Raw genomic sequence first — 21,077 nt, 5'->3', positions numbered from 1 at the left:
TCACATTTCGCCAGGATTTGACACCGTACACACCACCAAACATTGTCAGTTTGATTGAAATGGGTTGAGGGATCATGACTGTCTTAAAGGCATGTCCACATTTATGTGCATGTGCCTAAATTCGGCATGCATGGCTGCCCTGGCACGTGTGTTTTCCACAAAATAAATGTCTTGTCTTTTACGGTGGTTCTCCTAGGGGAGGAAAGAGCATCCAAGTGAGACTAACAGGCGGGTCTAAGTGGAAGTGTGCTGATGTAGGATGTTGCCACATCCTTTTAAAACAGGAAAGATATTTTATCATGGCCTCCAGTTGTCCTTCTTTCAGGACAACATCAATATAAATGCATGTCAGACAGTCAGTGTGTGCCATTCCACAGGCAACCTATTTGTTCAGAGCTGGAGAACCACAAGACTTTTGATGACTTTGGTCTCCCTGAGAAATGTGAAAGCCTCAAATAAACAACAGAGTTTATCCAAACACAACAAAACAAGTTTAATTTCGCCTTCTTATAGACTTCTAGATAAGTGAGCAAGACCAAATTAAGCTATGCTCAGCTACATGTCTGGTGATTTCATTTGGTTGTAAATGTACCTATCCCTCAGGGTGTAGAATAAGTGAAGTATACTGAGAAAGAAGAAAGACGAACGAAACACATTATCTGTGTTTAATTGATTTCTCTGAAGTTGTCTTTTTTCAAGTTACTTTTAGAGGGAAAGTATTATCCTATCAATTAACGCTTGAATCCAATTGTCAGCCACTGGCAAAATGTTAGTGAATTCAATAATAATAATTGTTACCGGCAGTAAAGTTCTACTTATATTACTGATTGCATTTCATTTTGCTTTAGGTTTGAAGGATAAAACCAGGAGTGAACCTGAGGTTTCAATGTTTTAAATTAGAATACCGCAAAGGTATCTTTTATCCCAGAGTTGGTTATCAGTAGATCGTTACAATCCTACTGTGCAATGTATTATTCATTGGAAACATGCTGAAAACATTATTCATTTTCCGCTAAATATTCTCACTTTGCCCCCTGCTTTCTGTGTTTTGCACCATGAAAGAAATGTCAAAAACTTTTGTCATGTTTCGATTCCACAGCTCATTCAATCCGAGATTGACTACATTTTCAATTTGTGCTGCCCTTTGTTCACTTGGTATTATAAAGTAATTTAGCCATTTCCCCGAGATTTTAGTGGAGTGCAGGAAAATGACATTTAACTGGATTAACCACACATTTCCTGCCTATTTCCCTTTATTAAGACCCACTTCAAAACAATGTTTCCCTCACGTAGCTTATCTCTCTCAGGCCTAAAAATATGTTATGCTCAACTGAGTCTCATTGAACAGCAAAAAACATAGCCGATATTAAAGAGCGTTTAATCGTCCTGTATCTTCATCACATATGTTTTAACAGCTGCTGGTGAAAAAAGTAATAATCAAGACTACCTATGATTTTGCTTAAAACACAAGTCTTCCCTTTTCATCACACATAGCCTGATTCACTGTATTTACATGTGTATCTGCATTTAAGAGGATGCTCAGTAGTTGTCTGTTTGTTTCAGATCTACATCATTATTACTTGACGGACATTTGGGGTTTATAGCTGAAATTCGAATTTTCCTCACACAATTACACTTTGTTCAATTTTTACCCTATGATGTTAATGTATCAAAACACATCTGCACGAGTATTTAGTATGCACAACTCAAGTTCATTGTATAATACACTCACACACACTTTTGTAAGGGAGAGGCGGATTTCTCGCCTTCAGCAGGTAGAGCATATAGAATCAGGATAACCAAAAAGGCCTAACATTTTCAGAAAGTGAGGAAGAAAGCCTGCAATCGTTGATATCAACCAGAAATGATGGGAGCTAGAAATAGTAAGCCAAAAAAATCAAACAAAGTAGAGGAAAATCGAAAAACTGGTGCACAATTGTGTTTGTGAACTCAGACACTGTTAACAGGGAGGTCAAGACTAGGGCTGTGTACCGGTACTGTACCGTGAAAATCGATTCGGTACAGGTCCAAAATACCGGATCATGAAGTACCGGTACTGTACCGATATAAATTTACACCAAGTATATGCTTATTTTGGGACTGAAGATACGTAAATCCTACCACAAAGACGAACATTTAGCACTGGAAAAGACGTTAAAATGCCGCGCTGAAGCTTGAAATCAGAGCCATCTTTGATTTGAGATCCTCTCGCCACAGTCTCACGAGACATTGTGAGAGCTTGGCTGATCCAGCGTTCTGATTGGTCAAAAAGACTCAAAAGCAGGTCAGCCATTTGTCTTTGCTGGCATTGGCGGCCTTTGTTGCTTTGTGTAATTTTGCTGCGTAAGTTAAAGGCCGCGGACTGCGCGAGTGAATTTGTTTGTCATGCCACGTCGGAAGACCAGTAAGGTCTGGGATCACGTAACAAAGCTTTCAGGGTAGGGCTGCGTAACATCAGGTACAGGTACAGGTACAGGTCCGGACCTGTACCTAAACCTCTGTACCGGTACCTGTACCTGATGTTACGGTTAGGTATGCAGCCCTAGTCAAGACTGTTGAAGAATAAAGAGAAGGAGGTGTCCCTTAAATTGTAACTGGAATGGATAATTCAGAGGTGGTGTAATTGTGGCCATGAGCTACAGAGAACAAAGTAAAACAGTGTTTAATCATGACAATCTTAATATATGTGTGTTTATTTATTAAGTTTGCTGCTGTTAAAAGGTTTATATGTATTAATTTGTGATCATTAATGACATCTTAAATGTAAATTCCCCTAAGAAAGATTTCAATGTTCAATTCAATAAAAGATTCTGCACAAAATGCACTGTAGTTGGATATTTAATATCAGAACCAAATGACTGAATTGAGTCTTTTAAAGGCATACTGAAATGGGGTTTTTTCTTAAATGGGGATAGCAGTTCAGTTCTATGTATATTACTTGATCGTTTGTTGAAATTCTTGTATTTTTGGGGAGTACGTACAAGCAGAATAATTGACAAGAAAAAACGATTTTTATCAGCCGGCGAGGACCTTCTCAAAACAGCCTGCCCGCACCGGAAGTAGCAGACGACTTTAGCGTGACGTCACGAGTGTAACTTTACTGGTGTTGCAACCATGGCTAGCAGTACTAGTGAGAGTGATTCAGCGAAAATTCGTCTGTTTCTGTTGGTGCTGAACAAGATGAAAGCGTCAGTGAGCTCTCTGATGCCCCTGAGCCGTCATCAGATGTCCAACCATATATGTTTGAGCAAGCCGTGCCGTGTCAGACGCTGGGAGTGACAGTGACAGTGGTGAGGACGACGGAGCCGGTGGAAGGATAGACCACGATATAGATCGCCTACAAAATACAGAATGGTAATTAGTATTCTTTTGACCCTGGCCTGTTGTTGTTTTCTTCAGCCCGTCTACTGCCTTGGGCGACATCTGCCGCCAAGATTCTAAACTGCCTCCCAGCCCTGGGCGTCATATAGCGCCGTAGTCCTAAGCACTGCAGCCTTCCCGGGGCGACATACAGCGCCCAAACAGCATTGTGTGTAGAAACGTTGTTTAAACCAATCAAATACATATTGCTAAGCTGTTATACCCTTTGGGACCCATGACAATGCACAACCAGTAGACAATCGTGCTATAGGCATTGTGAAACTGAAAGGAGTCCATTTATTAACAAATACTAATAATAATGTCAATGACCAATACAAAAGTCAATTCTAGATACATGTACGTAACATTACAGGTGGCCACTGCCACACTGCACACAAGAGATCCATTAAAAAGCTGCCCCGGCCCTACTATTTCACAGTTCATAGTACAAAGTCAGAGAGTATGAGGAATGCATCACTGAGATGCGTGGTCTACAAAGCACTTATGATAATGTGTATAGATTAGACACATGTGGATTTTATTTATATTAGCTGCAGAAGGCCGCAATGCATGGCTTCCCACTCGCGATTTTCGTCATTTTAGCCTTGAATTGACAAAGCAAAACACGACGAAACACACCGGCAACAACGGACGCCAAACTTGTGGTTACACTCGTGACGTCACGGCGGAGCTGCGCCCCCAAGGGTCTCAAACAAGAACGTTTTCAGGGATTTCCTGGTGCTCAAACTCCATTCATTTGACCGCAATGACATGGGTTGCAATTATATATATTATTCAGTTGTATATGTACTATTAGACTGCGTGCTGTGTAGTGCTGTACTCAGTAGGCCTTTAAAGTCTATTTTTAGCAATCAAATCGAATATGTAAATTAAAATGTTTGCAACTACAAGGGTAAATAATTGTAATACATCCGAATTCAAGTGTTGAACATGATGAAGTGTACAAGAATCAAGAAAAAGTGCTTAAAAAATATCTTCTCTTTTTATATAAAAAGACCCAATAAGGAAGATACCGTATGAATAAATTAGGAAACTTTGCAGGTTGAAGTAAATCAAAGAATATGAGAAACCAGGGAAATGAAATATAGGAGAACATGATTCAAATGGGGGTAGGATAACAGGTTTTTTGGAGACATTCATTTTATTTTACGATGAAAGACAGAAATTGCCTTGGAGGCACTGTTGGAGCTGAAGAAATTACTTCAAGAGCCTATAAAGGTAGCTGCACTTTTAGGGGGAATACAAATAACAAGAGCAGTCAATGTACCTATGTGTGGCTGCGGAAGTCGTGGCGAGCACAACAATAGTTGTTTGTGGAGTCTATCGATATGTGGTAGTTTGCTTTGGAGTCACTGTGAAGTCAACAGTGAGCGGATTGTATTTGGCAGTGAAAAGGTGCAGCACAGTCTTGTTGAAGTTGAGCTTGAGGTGGAGGACATATAAATCAAATAGATGTCAGCGAGAAAAGCCAAAGACTCAACCTGAGTGTCAGAAAATTGAGAATTTACTGTTGTTAGAATAGCAGTGGGAGACATTTTGGAGTAGACATGACGCATTGAATGATTTTCATGTGGAGGAAAAATAGGATGGGACCCAGGGAAGAGACCTGGGGAACCTCACAGGGTACATACTTAATGTTCCACAAAACTTCAAATGTTTCGGATATTCAGTGGTCTGTCCTCACTCTATGCAGGTAGAAGAGTCGGCCAACTAAAAAAGCTGTCATATTGTGGTAGAGCTTGTTTCGAAAAAGAAGAAAGAGACTCATTCAAGTTTTAGTTTTAGTAATGTGTCCTTTATTTATGCTGGGGGGCTTTGTGTTTTATGATTACCCAACAATTGTGGTTTCCTTAAGCTCTGAGGGATTGTCATAACAAGTTACATGAAAATGTTGGAAAACAATCATGTTTCCTCCACTTTTATGTCTTTAAGCAAGAATTTCACAATTTGATTTGCTCCACCTTCACCACCCAACTCAGAGATATCTTAAAAACTTCCTGGGTTGTAATTTTCACTGGTGTTGGGTGAGACACCCTACTATATTTCCTCATGGTTGCTATGGTCCATCTGATATATGGGGGTATGCATACCAAAGTAATGAATAAAGTAATTATGTGTAAAAATGCTGATTGTTGGAGCCCATTTTGGACAAGTTCCTGCTGTTATTAAATTACAGAGAGGCAGAAGAAAATGCTATTTTGTGGTGTTGCTGTGCTGCTGTGCTTCACATTGAAATTTCAGTTTTGCTTTTGGTAATAATGCCTTACATTATCATCCAATCATTAGTTTGTTAGTCCATGAGTACATACAGTATATCGTTTGTACACATCAATCGAAAGATGTCAGAAACAAGTTGTCCATGGGAACTAATAGACCAAATCTTAATTAATCAAAGTCAGGGCTGCAGTTTTCTGTGATTAGAAGGATATTAAATATATGCTAAGTGAGGGGAGCCAGCCGAGTAAAGACACACTCATTACTGTAGATTTAAATTTGAGTGAATACTTTAAGGGCCTTTAACAAAGAGCTCTACTGTACTAAGTGTCTTTTTCTTTTCCAAAGATAAGTGAGTATCAGAGGTCATCTTGTCTTTGGTGTTCCTGCCAGTCTGTCAGGACCAACTCAGTGTATTTGTCTTCAGGTAATTGAAAGATGCCTAAGATTTTGCTAGATATCAAACCCCTATGGTGAAAAAACAAACCCCCCTTTTATTTCTCCCTATCTTTGACCAACAGCTTGTGTAAATAATTAAGTAAACCTTTGTCAATTGAAAAATATATGTTTAATGTATTATATTCTTTATTGACATGGCCATACAAGTGCATGCAGCCAATAGCATGTTGTTTGGTTGAGTTAGCAGTAATAAATGGTGATACAATTCACATTAGAGCTTTATTAAAAGTGGGAATTAAACCCTCTGTTGTGCTGTTGTGCATTTTTAACCACTTATTGGGTAATTTGTCATAAACAATGATCGTCTAAATGGATGCAAACTCAGTTCCCTGATGCATTTATGGCGAAGAGATTCAGGATTGTTTCTTTTTTAGTTTTTTATAACGCAAAGCAGACTTGTAAGTGTCAAATTTGCAGGTAAGGTGTAAAGTTCTGCGCTTAAATTCTCTGAAAGATACGCCCGATATAACTTTTTTGAGGTACTGCAAACAGTGGTGAGGTCTGACAGTCTCACACCGGACTGAGCAATCTGAATGTGTCTCTTGATGACCGGGGCGGTACAGCGATAACCACCTGATTTCCATAAGTGCTGATCTGCCAGAGTTGACAGGTGTGATTGTACCAACTGAATACTTGGAGGATCAGAGGATGAAAACATATTCATTCATTAAATCTCAGCGGATTGCTTCTCTTGAGCTTTATATATGCAGTGGCCTTTTTCCTGAGTTACCAACTGACAATCACCGGTTACCACCCATCTATGAGAGCATGGCTATGTGTCAGCTAGCTGACGTTTGAATGGCCTCCTCACTCACAGTGTGGTGTTGAGGTGTCAACACCTTTGTCTGGCCCTGACAGAAAGCGGGCTCTGATGGATATGACATTGGAGCTCCTTGACATTATTGCTCCCATTGAGAGGTCTGTAAGAGTCCACACCTACAGGATACAGGATGTCTCTGTCTGTCTGCTTCACACATGCACACACACGCATGAAGCCAGCATAAAGGCATGAAGCCAAATGGAATAATCTTTCAATGATCCATCAAGTGTTTGAGCAGCCATTGTGTCCTGACCATTAACTGGGCGAGGAGAGCATCTTTGAGATGGTAATGTTGCTGCTCTCATTTAGCGCATAGCCAAGACAAAATGCCAACTGCTAATCAGCCATGTGTGTTAGAGAGAGCGGGAAAGAGAGGACCATTAAGGCTTTTCAGAAATTCACAATTGTCCTCATTATTTGTGTGGATAACCTATCATAATCTAGCCCCAGCCAATAATTGGGTTTTGTGTTGGAAAACTTATGGAAGGCAGAGGAGGCTCAGTATTTATGTAAACCTTCTACCACCCATGAACAATACCAGCAAGTGGAGCGCAATTAGCGTCTAACTTATAGCAAGTTCCAGCCGAAGGTGCCGCTACATAGAAAGTTGTTTGTAAGATTTTAACCCCTTGCTGAAACACTTGACAAGTATTCTTCTTTCCCAGGCTTTAATTATTTCAAGTTAAAGGAGTCATTTATTTCTATAACCTTATTGTTTTACTTGAAGTGAAATTGAAAACTTCATTTGCTGTTAAACCTAAGCTATCAGACGTCTGCTGTAATATAGAATTGTTCCCTTTTTGTACCCAAGCACCTGTTTGTGTGGGAAGTTGTCTACATATCTATAATAGTTCATTGTATAAAGTAATTTACAGTAATATGTACATTACTTTGCTACACTTGCATGCCCACATAAATGTGCAGCATGGTGCATAGGGATGTTTGGGCGCATTGTGTGGTGCACTGTGATGTTGGGGGCGGACAAATAACAGATGGCGCCAGCTACCTCCCAGGATAGTAATGTTCAATTATCTGTGTCCAATTTACACCTTTGTAATGGGTGAGAAAGACAGGGAGAGAGGAAAGAGAGAGATAGTTGGTTTAAATGAAAGCTAGGATAGACAGTAAACGTGGTAGGGGGTGTAACAACGACAGGAATAGAAAGGTTTTTTATAGCATTTGTGATAAAAAGCTGAGTGATATATATTCTCCTGCAAAGGCTGCATCATCGTTTAGAGACGCTAGATCCAACCGTCCACCTGCCCCCTCTGTCTTTAAACAGATCCCATGGGCCCGTTCCTGTGGATAGCTTTAATAGGAGCATGTTGAGGTCAACTTTAATTTGATGAGGGGTGGGGTGGGGGGGGTAACAAAGTCACCTTTTTATTTATGTATTGGTTCAATTGTAACACTTGGAAGAAATTAGTTCCAGTTGAATTTGTTCAAAATGACCCAGATGAGTTCAAATTTGTCTTTGGTAATTGGACACGGTTTTTCTTTTGTTCTTCTGTAAATATAAGCTGAGGCATGAAATGGAATTAATTCATGTCTCCGAGCCTTGGGTGAAAGGTAACTACTGAGGCGAGGTGTGTCAGTGCTTGGGTATTGTTATTTGTGCATTTTTTATTGGGTTTGACATATATTAGTCTGTATTTTGCCCATTTCTAATATGTGTTTTGTATTACAAAAGCCTGGTTATTTTAGAGTTAAGAATGTTCAATATTTTCCCCTTCAAGACTTGCAGTGGCTTCATAGAAAATTCATTTGAATCAATGAAAACGTTTTTGTTCTTACCGAGCTTAATCATATAATATTATTATCTACATTTTAACCAAACTGCTGCTACTAAATGCAACAGGCTTTCACCAGATTGATAGACAGGTAAATGCTGTAGATTGAATATGCAGAATGTGTAAACAATTATATAAATGTATTTGGCTAGACACATTTGTCACTAGAATGAATCACAACCCTACACTTAACAGTGTATGGAAATGTGTGCAATTTTAAGTGACAGCTTTCCCTGCAGAATAACACCTTTTAAGCATGAAATGAGAATATCCTGTAGAGGATTTACTTGCAGCACATTTATAAATGCCAGATTGATGGATGGTAAAAAAGATTAAAAAGTTTTAATGGGAAATGTGAAAGGGAAGACCAAAACAACATGTGGGAAATGATATAACTTGTAAGATTGTTTGAAGTTAGTATTGAAGATGTGCTGGATACACAACACATCCGAGCAGGAGATCCTTGTAGGAGGCCTGGCTGACCTGGTTAGCTGGAGCCGGTTTGAGTCCCACGGGAGACGTGTGTGTTCCAGCGATGCAGCACCTCACCTCACTTCATTAGAAACTCTACTTCTTACCCATCTATAGTGTGAGTGTTGGTACATTTTGTACATTTTTGTTATGCCTTTTATGTGAATCCACATCACCCACACACACGTGCTTGATCTTTTCTTTAGAAACACGGCATTATTCATGTGAATGGAAGGTTTTGAAGAAGAATAATTGCCTGAACGCATACACGGGCCACAAACGAACAGGCAGGGGTTTTTCGTGTTTATATCCCCTCTTTATTCACTATTTCATGTATACAAATGTAGACAAATTTAACATATTAACACACAACAGGCAACATAACGTGTCATTGATTTACAAAACCTAAAAAGAACAGAAGGGCACAGCATGTAAAAACAAAAGTTAAACAAATATAAAGTGAAAGAAATGCGAGAGGGAGACGAGAACGCCGTGATCCTTTTGGGTTTGGATGCATTTTCGGCAGCAGGAAAGAAAACGGTCGCAGTATTCTTTTCCTGGCATTACTATCTTGGCAACAGAACCCACAAATAGGTGTGTACGTGGACAGAGCCAGAGTGCGTATGGTGGACATCATAAGGTGTTGAGTGTACTTCGAGTGCATGAGTCTGATCCAGTAAATCCAATTAAGTGCATTATTACTGTGATGAAAACATGCAAAACTCTTTCTCTTCCCCCTACTTGTCTTTCCATCCACTCTCCTACTTGCTTTTATCTCATCTTCTCCACCGACCCGTTGTTTTGATAGAACTGCACATAGTGTATTGTTGATTGTTTTTCAGAAAAATAAACCTGATAACACCATTAAAGTAGAAAGCTACTGCTCCTCTCCTCCCTATGAGGGATAAAAGGGAGTAAAATGCAAGACAAAAGAGATACAGCTATAGTCATGGGCTTGAAAGATGAATCCACATGTGTCTTTGAGCCCTTTCTTCTTCCCTTTATCCTTCATGGCTGCGGTCTCCTGTGAGATGCATACTGAGACAGGCTGCGGCCTTGATGCCCTGGAGATTGCCTTTTGCCATCATTACAAAGGAGCACTTGCACTGTACTACACACACACACACACACACACACACACACACACACACGTAAATGTGAAGGAGGGCAAGGAGTGTTTTGCCTCCTAACGAATGAAAATGAAAGATCATAAAACGCACACATGAACATTCATACAACATTCATAACGGGTGCTCAGGTCCCGAGCTTTCAGTCCCTACAGTCAGAACTCTATCATCTTTCCAACCTGCTGGATATCCACAGACACACACACACAAAGCCCTAAATATAATGGAATATAAAGGTGACGGTTTAAAAATATGAGGTAACAGCTTGGCGACGACTGAGGCAGTAACAATCACAGGGAGCTTGCGCCGTTTGATGCCAAATGGTCCCTTGAGGTTGAGGCTCACCGGTCAGCTCCCTACAGAGACCCAGTGAACACTTTGCCAATTTACCATCATTCTAGCCTTTGTAATGCAACACAGCACAAACATGCCTTTGTTCACTGACCTTTGAATAATTCAGCTTGAGCAAAATGCTGTGACACATTTTTGATCAAAGTCTCACTATCAAGGGGGAGGAGGCATTTTTCAGACGTTATGTGTTCCTCTCAGCGGAGGATGAAAGCTCCCATCCTCAACACGATCAGAGATGAACAGTAAGGATACAGTCACAAAATAAAACATCTAATATAAGACCCTGTAATAAGATGCTGAATAAAGCATTGTTTGTATTTCCCTATCCTATCCTTTTGACCTCTGCAGGAGGGGGAAAAATGAAGCTCGTTTTACTTGGAAGTTTACCTTAGAAATGTCCTGTCCCTTCACCCTGAGACAAATGGCTGCAGATTACTGGTTGGTGACCAGGTATACACCCCCACTTCAAAGCTTTGTCTGAAAGAAGCCATTTGTTACCCCCGAGGCATCTATCACAATATAACTTCACCTTCTAAACTATTCATTTGAAGAAGCAGAGGAAACAAAAAGCATCTGCTGAGTTATAGGCCATACCCGGACTGTCCATCATCCAACGGCAGTACCTGGTTGACAGTGTGCAGTGTGTGTGTGTATCCGTACGTACATGTGTGCATGTGTATGTTTTTTTTGTGTGTGTCCATCATCCTATAGCAATTCCTGTTTGACTTTTCTTGTTGGGGAGATTCATGAGTTCGATATCCCCGGGGTGTTTTGTAGAAATTGAAATGTGCTTCTGGAGTGCAGGGGGAATTTCTTTAAGGCTTTTAATGGCAAAATGTTATGGGCCGCGTGTGTGTGTGTGTGTTTAGCGGTCAACGGGCAGTTTTTATGAGATGACCATAGTCAAACCTACACTAGTCCTTTATCTTCCTTTCTCTTGTCTGATCCTTATTTTTCTTCGCCTGTCTTTTATACCACCCTCTGCACTGTGATGCATAAAAACAGTGCATACTATATTACCCACAGTAAAGTGATAAGAGTGCACTGAAGATCTCTGCGATAGAGCGCTACCATAGTTACAGTCCAGAGGGTGTCTTAAAAGGATTAATGAGATGAGTTTGATGCTCCTGTCTTGTCAGTTTTTAAGAACATACTCATCAAGAATTCATCAAGTGCCAAATGGAAAAGTCAAATATTAAGTGTTAAGCTGAAAGTTGATGCAAAAACATTAGCATTTCAAATACTCCCTAGGGTCATAATTTCATGTTGTCTCTTCTTTTTATGTATTCTCTGTGGGGTTCAGTTGTTTGTCAGGCTTGTGTTTATAACAGGAAACAAAGCCATGGCTCTGTGTTTTTTAGAGGGCATCAGCTGTAATAAAGATGGTATTTATCTTTTGCCACTGCAAATATACTTGCCTATAGACCAAGTTAGATTCCATTTGATTTCATTTTCAGACGTGTTATTCTACCAATGGATAGATCCCAATAATTATTATTGCGAAGATAAGACCTATAGGGTGGACAACCATGTAGCAGGCTGCAATCTGGGGTCATGAATAACTCAAAATGTTAGTGATGCAGATGCCATTTGTTACTTAAATGTAAACTAAACTTACATCTCGTGAAAATATGATTGGCACATTAATGAAGATGTACTTGCATCATCTGCTTATGGCTTTTGAAACACAAACATCACTGTGAAAGGAGAAATGGAGAGAGAGTTATATATTTTTCAGTAAGAAACTTCCCAGCAATAATGATCCCTCATTACAGACTGGCATTACAAGTATTACTGACACAGTGCACACAGCTTGAGGGTATGTCTTTAGAAAGCCCACAGGTTGTTTTATTTGCCCTCTTGCGTATCAAATGTTTGATCTTTGTCATCTCTGAACAATGCTCCGTCCCTTTTTAACCTGGTATTTTGAAGCTCACCATTTGTCTAGCAGAGTCTCTGTCAATTAACGTGATGTATGAAACCGCTCTTACAGTGAGGATAAGATCAGAATAGGATTCTGTGTAGTACCTGCTGCTTGCATGGAAGACATGCTATACAGCAGCGTGTGTGCATTCTGTAAACAGCTGTGAGGGTTTGCAATTTGCTTAAGATATTGTTGTTGTCTGTGTTTGCTGTGTTAGTGTGAACATCCAAAAATATGTGCTGTTGATGTGAGAGATGTAACCATGTTGTGTGTTTTTGTGAAGCCGTGCAGACTGTGACCTTTCTTATAGAACAGCTGGGAAGTCAAGTGACAGAGGAGCTATAAACCAACATGTCCTGTTATTAACACCAGCAGGCCGCTGTTTCTGAGCCCTCTTCTTAATGCACTGTAGATTGTGTGTGAGAAGCGCAGTATATGTGCTTTTCAAAAACAGAAGACAGTTCTATACTACAAATGTGTCTCTCAACTTCATAGCTGGAGCCAAAACTGAGTTAGCAATTGAAGATGAATACAGATCATTTTTCTCATTAATCTACAAATTTCACATGTTTTCTTTTCTCTGCCTAACTTGCTTCAAATTAGAAATGGTTTGCTGAAGAATAAGAACATCTCTCTGTGCCACAGACAAACTTGTTTCTAATTGTGTGGCAGATGTCCATACACAATCTGTATCACAGTTGAAACATAGTGCAGGCCAAAAGTTTAATTACCACTGTAATTAAATATTAATGATGGTTGGTGAGCGTATGTTACGTCCAACACAACCAATGCAGAAATGAGCTTAACACTATGTCAATGGTTCAGTGTTTCATTGTGTTGACTTATTAATGCTATTTGATAAGCTAGCATGTGTGGTAATGCCTTTTCCGTTGTATTTATGTACTCTACTGGACGCATCATTACTAATTAATGCCTCTTCGTTTTTCATCTCTTCAGCTTCAGGACATTTAAAATATGTATTACATTTAATTACATTGCAATTGTACTTACATCAGTAACATCAGGTGGATTTTTTTTTTAAATAAGCAGTCTTTAGTCAGATTCAAGCTTCAATGTACTAAAGCCCAGAGTTTTGGCAGTCCATCAGGTGCGCTATACCCCTGTGTGTTCATTTAGTTTTTAACTGGAGGCCATTGACAATGACAAACTGTGACTCCCTTGAGTCATTGTCTTTTGCGTAATGCTTTAGGGCCATGCCCACATTGTCAATACAACACGGGAGTTTCAAAGAGGTAAAAAAAAATGCATTCAGTATTCTCAAACAATCCCAGACCTTCATCCCATATTCCCACGATTCCACCTTAAACTCCATCAAAATATAACATCCACTGAGAGTTCCTACATGTTGTTGAGTGTTCGACGACATGGTTGTTTTTCAATTTATTTATAAAGACACTACTGTGAGTTGATCACTCTGTTGCTAACAGAAAATAGAAATCTAAAAGGAAGCTCTGGAGTCCAGATTGCCTTGTGCCATTCACACATGGTGTAGTGATGGTGATTCACCAGATTTAGCTATTTTCTGCATGAAAAATAAATAAAGCTGGAAGTCATTTCCTGCAAACACTGCTGTGAACCATCTTTAGCCTAAGTGAAACAAATGTTTAAAAGTGTGTGTGTGTGTGTGTGTGTGTGTGTGTGTGTGTGTGTGTGTGTGTGCGCTTTCACAGGGCCAGTTCTAGCCCATTGGCTGCCCTAGGCCCCCCCCCCCCCCCCCCCCGAAATATGGGTTGGGGCATGTTCATTTAATTCAATGAGGGTTTTATATCCCATGCTTTAAAAAATAAATAAATGTGTTAATCAATGTTGTTAAAACAAAGATGTGTGCTTAAGGGCGCCCCCCTACCCCCGCCCCCCCCCCCCGGCAATTTGGCGCCCTAGGCGGTCGCCTTGATGGCCTGTAGGAAGAACCGGCCCTGCGCTTTCAACACGTGAGCTCTGAACATGCGAACAGGTGTATGTTACATGGGCGTTGGGCATATGAGCAGACGATTCTACCATGGACAGGGAATGTATACGTAATTGTGTTAAGGAGTGGAAATCAAATATGCTAGATTAAATGACAAAACAAACAGATGTGTGTCTCCCTGTAATGGGAGAAAACAAGGGCGAGGTAGACAGATCTAATAAAGCATGCAGTATGGCGGCAATAAGCTGAGTTAAGTAAGCTTGATTCCATCTATTAACACTGTTTACCATCTCCTTTATTACCCTGAGATGAATTGCAGCCCTTAGCAAAAGCTGTGCTTAATCAAATATGATTTAAATACATTTGCTTGTGTTAACTCTGAGCTGTTTTTTATCCTTTTGATTCTGTTGTAATCAAAGATGTGTGGGATGCATATATGTCACAGTGTTCATTTTCCTCAGTGTTTTAGTGCCCGAGTGGGTCGATGGCTCCATGTTCCGCCAAGTCATAAGTTGACAAAGAGTGTGTTAAGGTTTTACAGCAATCTGCTCACCGGTGGAATATTGGTTGGATTCCAAGGTCCCGGAGTACATCAAACATATTGCAAAACAGCTGCTTCTGTACGAAAGATAAGCTAAACTCTCCATCATGCCATGTGACAGCTCAGAGAGCCACGCTGCACACATCGATCTCCATAGGCTTTTCACTGCATGTCAGACTCAGAATATATCTGCCACTGTGAAAAAGTAAGCCCGAGGGGGAGAAAACAGAGAGGGAAGAGAGAAATAAAGTTAAATGAAGGGTTAAAAATGAGGCAGAGAAAATATGAAGAGGTAGGTAAGACAAACTCCCAAATGAACATAAGTATAAGGCAGAAAAACAGAAAAGGAAACGAAGAGGAAAACACGAAGGATGTTGGGAATGAACACATGTCCTCCCAGGAGAGCTATACCCTAAGGGAATACTATGATCACAGTATGTGTATGTGTGTGCCAGTAAGTGTGTGTGTGTGTGTGTGTCACAGTAAGGGGTGTCTTTATGAACTATCACACAGTTTATTTATGACGGCGCCCCGCTGACGGTGATGGAGACAGAGCACCACCTGCTTACAACTCAGAGCTTTTTCTGCTAGCACCAGACAGTCAACTGTGTGCATTTGAATACACACATGTTGCATGCAGCAATAGCTTCAAGCTAGGTATAGTTTGATACTTAAAAAGTGGGTTGAATGAACCTTCAATTATTACTCATCATGGGAAAAAACGATAAACATTCATCTAATGTAATGAATTATAAACCAGGTTTTTGGGATGATGAAATGTATGCAGATTATACCAGATTTACTTCTAGGACAGATCAAACTACAGATCACTGGTTTTTAAGTCGAGGAACTATGAAGCATTCACCTAACACTATATTGTATACACTCCAGACACAGAAATTAACTTCAAGTTACACAAAGTGTTTTAACCAGTAGGGGGCAGAGCAACTCCAATGTATAGCAATTTATACTTCATACAATCAGCTATACTGCCTCAGTTTGGTGGACCAGCCACCGTTATTGGAACAGCGGTCAAATGAACCAGTAGATTTTTTTAAAAATACAGTGATGTGTTGGTTCATGGTAGGGTCAGCGCTAGTTGATTGGATGTCTAAGTATAGCATAAAGTTTTCTTTTAAATAATAACGTACTGATTTACAGGGCAAAAAAAAAGGTCACACTCTAATATTCGTTGGACCGCCTTTAGCTTTGATTACGGCACGCATTCGCTGTGGCATCGTTTCCACGAGCTTCTGCAATGTCACAACATTTATTTCTGCCTTGCATTCATTTTTCGCCAAGATCTTGTATTGATGACGGGAGATTCGGACCAATGCGCAAAGTCTTCTCCAGCACATCCCAAAGATTCTCAATCGAGTTCCGGTCTGGACTCTGTGGTGGCCAATCCATGTGTGAACATGATGTCTCATGCTCCCTTGTTGTGTCTCGCTTGATTTCCCCTCCTTTGTTGTCCATCCCCTTGACCTGATTAACTGCCCCGCCCTTATTGTTTACACCTGTGTTCACCTTGTGTATTTAAGCTGTGTTTGTCTCTGTGCCCAGTGCCAGATCGTTTGAGTTGCCACCACGCTAGTGTGCGTATGCTTAGAATTCTGTGACTATGGAATATTACCTCTAGTAAAAATCCTTTTTTTGGAAACTCTTTTTGTGTCGAGTCGTGCATTTGGGTTTTATGTTGTTATTGTGCCCCAGACGTAACATTACGATCTGGCCAGAAATGAACCCAGCCGACTCAGAAAGCTTGAGAGCAGGCAGCGCTCTGCTCTCAAGGGACACGCCTGCGGCAGCATGAGGAGAATATGACGGCCATACACCAGGGAGTGAAGGTCCTGACTGAAAGCCAGAGGGAGCTCCGGGAAGCCTTTTCGTCACAGTTCAACCTCCTTGCCGAACGGGTCCAACGTGTGCTCACACGTTTGGAGAGTATGCCCTCCTCTCTACCCAGTGTCGCTCCAGCCCCTGCTGTCCTGTCGGCGGCCCAGCCGACTCCGGCCTGGCCTGTCCTGTCGACTCCGGCCTCTCCGGCCATGCCGACACCAGCCTCGCCTTTCCTCTTGACTCCGGTCTCACCTGTCCAGTTGACTCAAGTTTCGCCTGTTCCTGTTCTGATGGGGGTCCCGCCTTCACCTGTTCTGATGGGGGTCCCGCCAACACCTGCTCCGTTGGGGGTCCTGCCGTCACCTGTTCCGATGGGGGTCCCGCCAACACCTGATCCTGCGCTGTTTGCGGTCCCGCCGTCACCTGTTCTGATGGGGGTCCCGCCAACTCCTGCACCTGCCTCTTCCGGGGTCCCGCTGACACCATAACCGCCGGGTTCCCACCAAAGCCATGTCCTGCCTCTTCGGGGGTCCCGCCGACAACAGCTCATGCCCCATCGGGGGTCCCGCCGACTGGTGCTCCTGTCTCCTCGGTGGCCCCTGCTCCAGGTGCTCCTTACTTTCCTCCAGAGGCGTCTCGCCGTCCTACAGCCCATCGTCCAGAGGCGTCTCGCCGCCCTCCGGAGCTACTCCACTGTCCTCCAGGTCGTCCTCCAGAGTTCCCTTACCACAAGGCCTGTCCGTGCTTTGTCTCGTGCTCTGCCTTGCCCGTGGGCCGTCGGCCCACAGACGCCCTTCTAGTCCTCTGCCGTGCCCCCGGGTCGTCCGCCCGAACCCCGCCTCTGGACCCCCTCCGCCCACCCTGTTGGATTTTTTGGGACTTTGTTGCGACGTCTGGAATCCGTCCCTAGAGGGGGGGGTACTGTTGTGTCTCGCTTGATTTCCCCTCCTTGGTTGTCCCTCCCCTTGATCTGATTAACTGCCCCGCCCTTATTGTTTACACCTGTGTTCACCTTGTGTATTTAAGCTGTGTTTGTCTCTGTGCCCAGTGCCAGATCGTTTGAGTTGCCACCACGATAGTGTGTGTATGCTTAGAATTTTGTGACTATGGAATATTACCTCTAGTAAAAATCCTTTTGTTGGAAACTCTTTTTGTGTCGAGTCGTGCATTTGGGTTTTATCTTTTTATTGTGCCCCAGACGTAACATCCCTGAACCAGTCTTTCACAATTTAAGCCTGATGGATCCTGGCATTGGATCTTGGAACATGTCTGTGCCACCAGGGAAGAAAAAAATCCATTGATGGAATAACCTGGTCATTCAGTATATTCAGGTAGTCAGCTGACTTCATTCTTTGGGCACATTGCTGAACCTAGACCAGACCAACTGCAGCAACCCCAGATCATAGCACTGCCCCCACACAGGCTTGTGACCTTTGTTTTAGCCGGGCAGGGTATGTATTCAACAATCCTAGACATTATTGCCTTGAAAATCCATTTCCCCACAAAAGAAATAGCTTATCATGATGGAAAATGGAGGGCAACATTTGTTCTTGATGTAACTTTCTTCAATATTTGTTGGTAACTATTCACTGCACATGATACGCTGGTAAAGGACAGGACTAATTTGATCAATTCAGGGGCCAGTATCTTAGATATTGAGAGCATTTAAGAGGTGGCCATTGTTTAATCAAGTGGGAATACTAATGCTCTTAGCATGGTACAATGGGGTAATAAGAGAATGCAATGAAAAGCGTTTTGTTCAATATCAGCTTGCCAGAATTTACCAAACTGTTGTGTTGGTTGCCTGGTAACTGTATTACTTGGATACAAGTGGAGCGAGTGTGATTAAGACTCCCACCATTTTTTATTTTCTTTGCTGCTTGTGTTATATCTTTCTCTCTCTCTGTCTCCCTATTGCAGTATATATACTGTGTATTCTGCTGTTGTTACAAGTGAATAGTTGCAAAACCATATCAAATGTTTGTTTTTTTTTACACCTTTGGTCTCCAGGACCTGTCTTTCTTTTCATGGGTATTGACTCGGAGAGATCACAGATCCACAGTTCTGACAGGGAACTCTTACCTTGGCAGAAAGGATGAAAGGCAGGAGTAAAGCGAGGTCAGACTCTGCTGAGGGAATATTTCACCAAGCCATCAGTCTCATGTAGAAAGGCAGTGTTGGTGAAGATATGACAACCACTGCTCCGTTTCTCTGTCGGCTCCTCTCCCTCTTGACCAGTGTAACAGCAGCAAGGAATTGTTCACCGGCTGCCTGTGTATGTGTCCATTCCTGTGTCGGAGTGGAATTGGGTAGCTTTTCATTTATTTTTTCATATTTTCCTCTTGTCTTATTTGTCCCAATGAGTTGTGCGGATATACTGTTATGTTAAAAACCACGAAACATTTGCAAATCAATGCAAATACAAATAAGGAAGTTTTTATAAGCATTAGTCTTGATGTAATGTTGACAACCAGCTAAACACTGCGTTGGGTAGCTTGAAGTAAAGTAAAAATTCCCTTAAAGATTGAAGGAAATGATCAGTCAGTCACTTCCTCACTATGTCTATTTTGCACCTTGGCAACCTGTGAAAAAGAACTAGAAAAACGTAATCATCTCCATCAGTCACTGGAAATTGACCATCAGGATTTGATGGTCCCAGATATAAACAGAACAATATGTAAGTCAAGAGTCAAAGTGTCCAGCTTCCCGCTTGTATTTCCATTTCTGACAATGAATTTCAACCTGTTCAGAGTTAATGTCTGAGCCAAGACAAGAACAACAGTTCTATATTGGTTGATTATGGAATTGTGTTTTATTTATCAGTAATCAAAAAGAAAGTACAATATTTTTCTATAACTCCCAGACTCGGCACCTGCGGTTATATTCTCTTTGTTCTTCCTCTCATCCTTTTTTTAAGGCGCTGTCTCTTAGAGCTGTACAGGTTTTCAGGCTCACTGGAGGCATTCCAATAGATCCATCAATTTGGCAAAGCAGTGTGTGTGAAGCATAAGAGTCATTCCCTCAGGATACACACGCAAATACACCAACACGCGCTCTAATAGACAATTTCTGTTGTTTATTTGGCTCTCTGCTGTGTTTTTAACGGCAGGAGGTCTCAAAGGTGACGCTCTTGTTGTTGGTTAGGTTGTGTTTCCACGCTATTCTATATAAAAGCCTATATGGTTTTCACTTAGGTGTTAGTTGAATCCTCCCATATCATGGCTTATTATCGGCTCGACGACAGTCCTATCTGTGTTTCTCCTCTCTCTTACAGTGCTGTCAATCACAACCTAATAGGATGCCGCACCAGTGTGTGCATGCATGACTCTAGTCCTGAGCACACAGAGAGGCAAATCCATACTTTCTGTTGGTACACATGAAACTGAAGCCAGAGAGGCATCAGCTATAAACAGGATAATCAACTGTAAAATGTTGATAAAGTCCGTAATTTCCACGAGAAATCAAATGAAGCACAGCCTTCACTAATCGAAAACACGATATCTAGAGTATGCCCATATCCTTATGGGGCCTTGCAGGCTCATTAGAACGCAACAAGCTTCCTTGTATGATCCAGATGATGTGACATGACTAATTAAAAGGTGCCACATTGTAAGGTCTCAATTTGCTGATGAGCTGAATCGGGACATTCTCTTTCAGGGTTGAACGATCCGAGGGTTGCAGCATTCCTGATTGACAATCAAGATAAAGACAATGCTGTTTCTCCATACACGCGATAGATAAAGGCACGCTGTTCTTTAAACGGTTGTCTAATTGGTTGCTCTGTCTTCTGTCTTTGTTCTTTTTCCTCTCTGTTTTCTGGCGTCTGCCTCTCTCGCTGTCCATCCAACCCTTCTTGTCTTCTTGGGTACTCCAGTGGTGGCTTCAAAAGGCAAACCTCGAGGTGAGTGGTGGCTGTGTTTCCTGTGCCTCTACCTCAGCCGTAGATAGAAAATCATCCGTAGAGCGAAGTAGAATTCCCTTTTTTTTGTAAAAAAAAAAAGTGATTGACAGAAACTTCCGATCTGGTCAATCGCTTTTTGTTCACTAGTTTTTGATTTGCTTGCTTATTTCCATTTCTTCTGATGAAAAGCAGTTTTTAAGGGCTTTTAAAAGTCTCAGTCATTTCAAACTTCATCCCGGCTTCATAGATTTTTATTTCAATGCATATTTTAATGTGTTTTGGTAAACACAATAAAATGCACCTCGCATTGTTCGCATGGCAATTCCCAA

General features: G+C 41.4%; 1 protein-coding gene across 3 annotated transcripts in view; it reads left to right on the top strand.

Annotated features, from left to right (window-relative positions):
- Positions 1-21,077, top strand: part of cadm2a (cell adhesion molecule 2a) — a 180,350-nt gene that overhangs the window by 99,510 nt on the left and 59,763 nt on the right. For 2 of the 3 annotated variants that reach the window (XM_063895525.1, XM_063895522.1), the window contains exon 2: positions 20,722-20,748. The exons of the other annotated variant lie outside the window; for it this stretch is intronic. In XM_063895525.1, the coding sequence (XP_063751595.1) occupies positions 20,722-20,748 (27 nt within the window). The remainder of the gene's footprint in view (positions 1-20,721; positions 20,749-21,077) is intronic. 3 annotated transcript variants of the gene reach the window in all.

This window comes from Eleginops maclovinus, chromosome 11 (genome assembly GCF_036324505.1).
Source record: "Eleginops maclovinus isolate JMC-PN-2008 ecotype Puerto Natales chromosome 11, JC_Emac_rtc_rv5, whole genome shotgun sequence".
NCBI lineage: Eukaryota > Metazoa > Chordata > Actinopteri > Perciformes > Eleginopidae > Eleginops > Eleginops maclovinus.
This window is presented reverse-complemented; position numbering and strand designations above follow the sequence as displayed.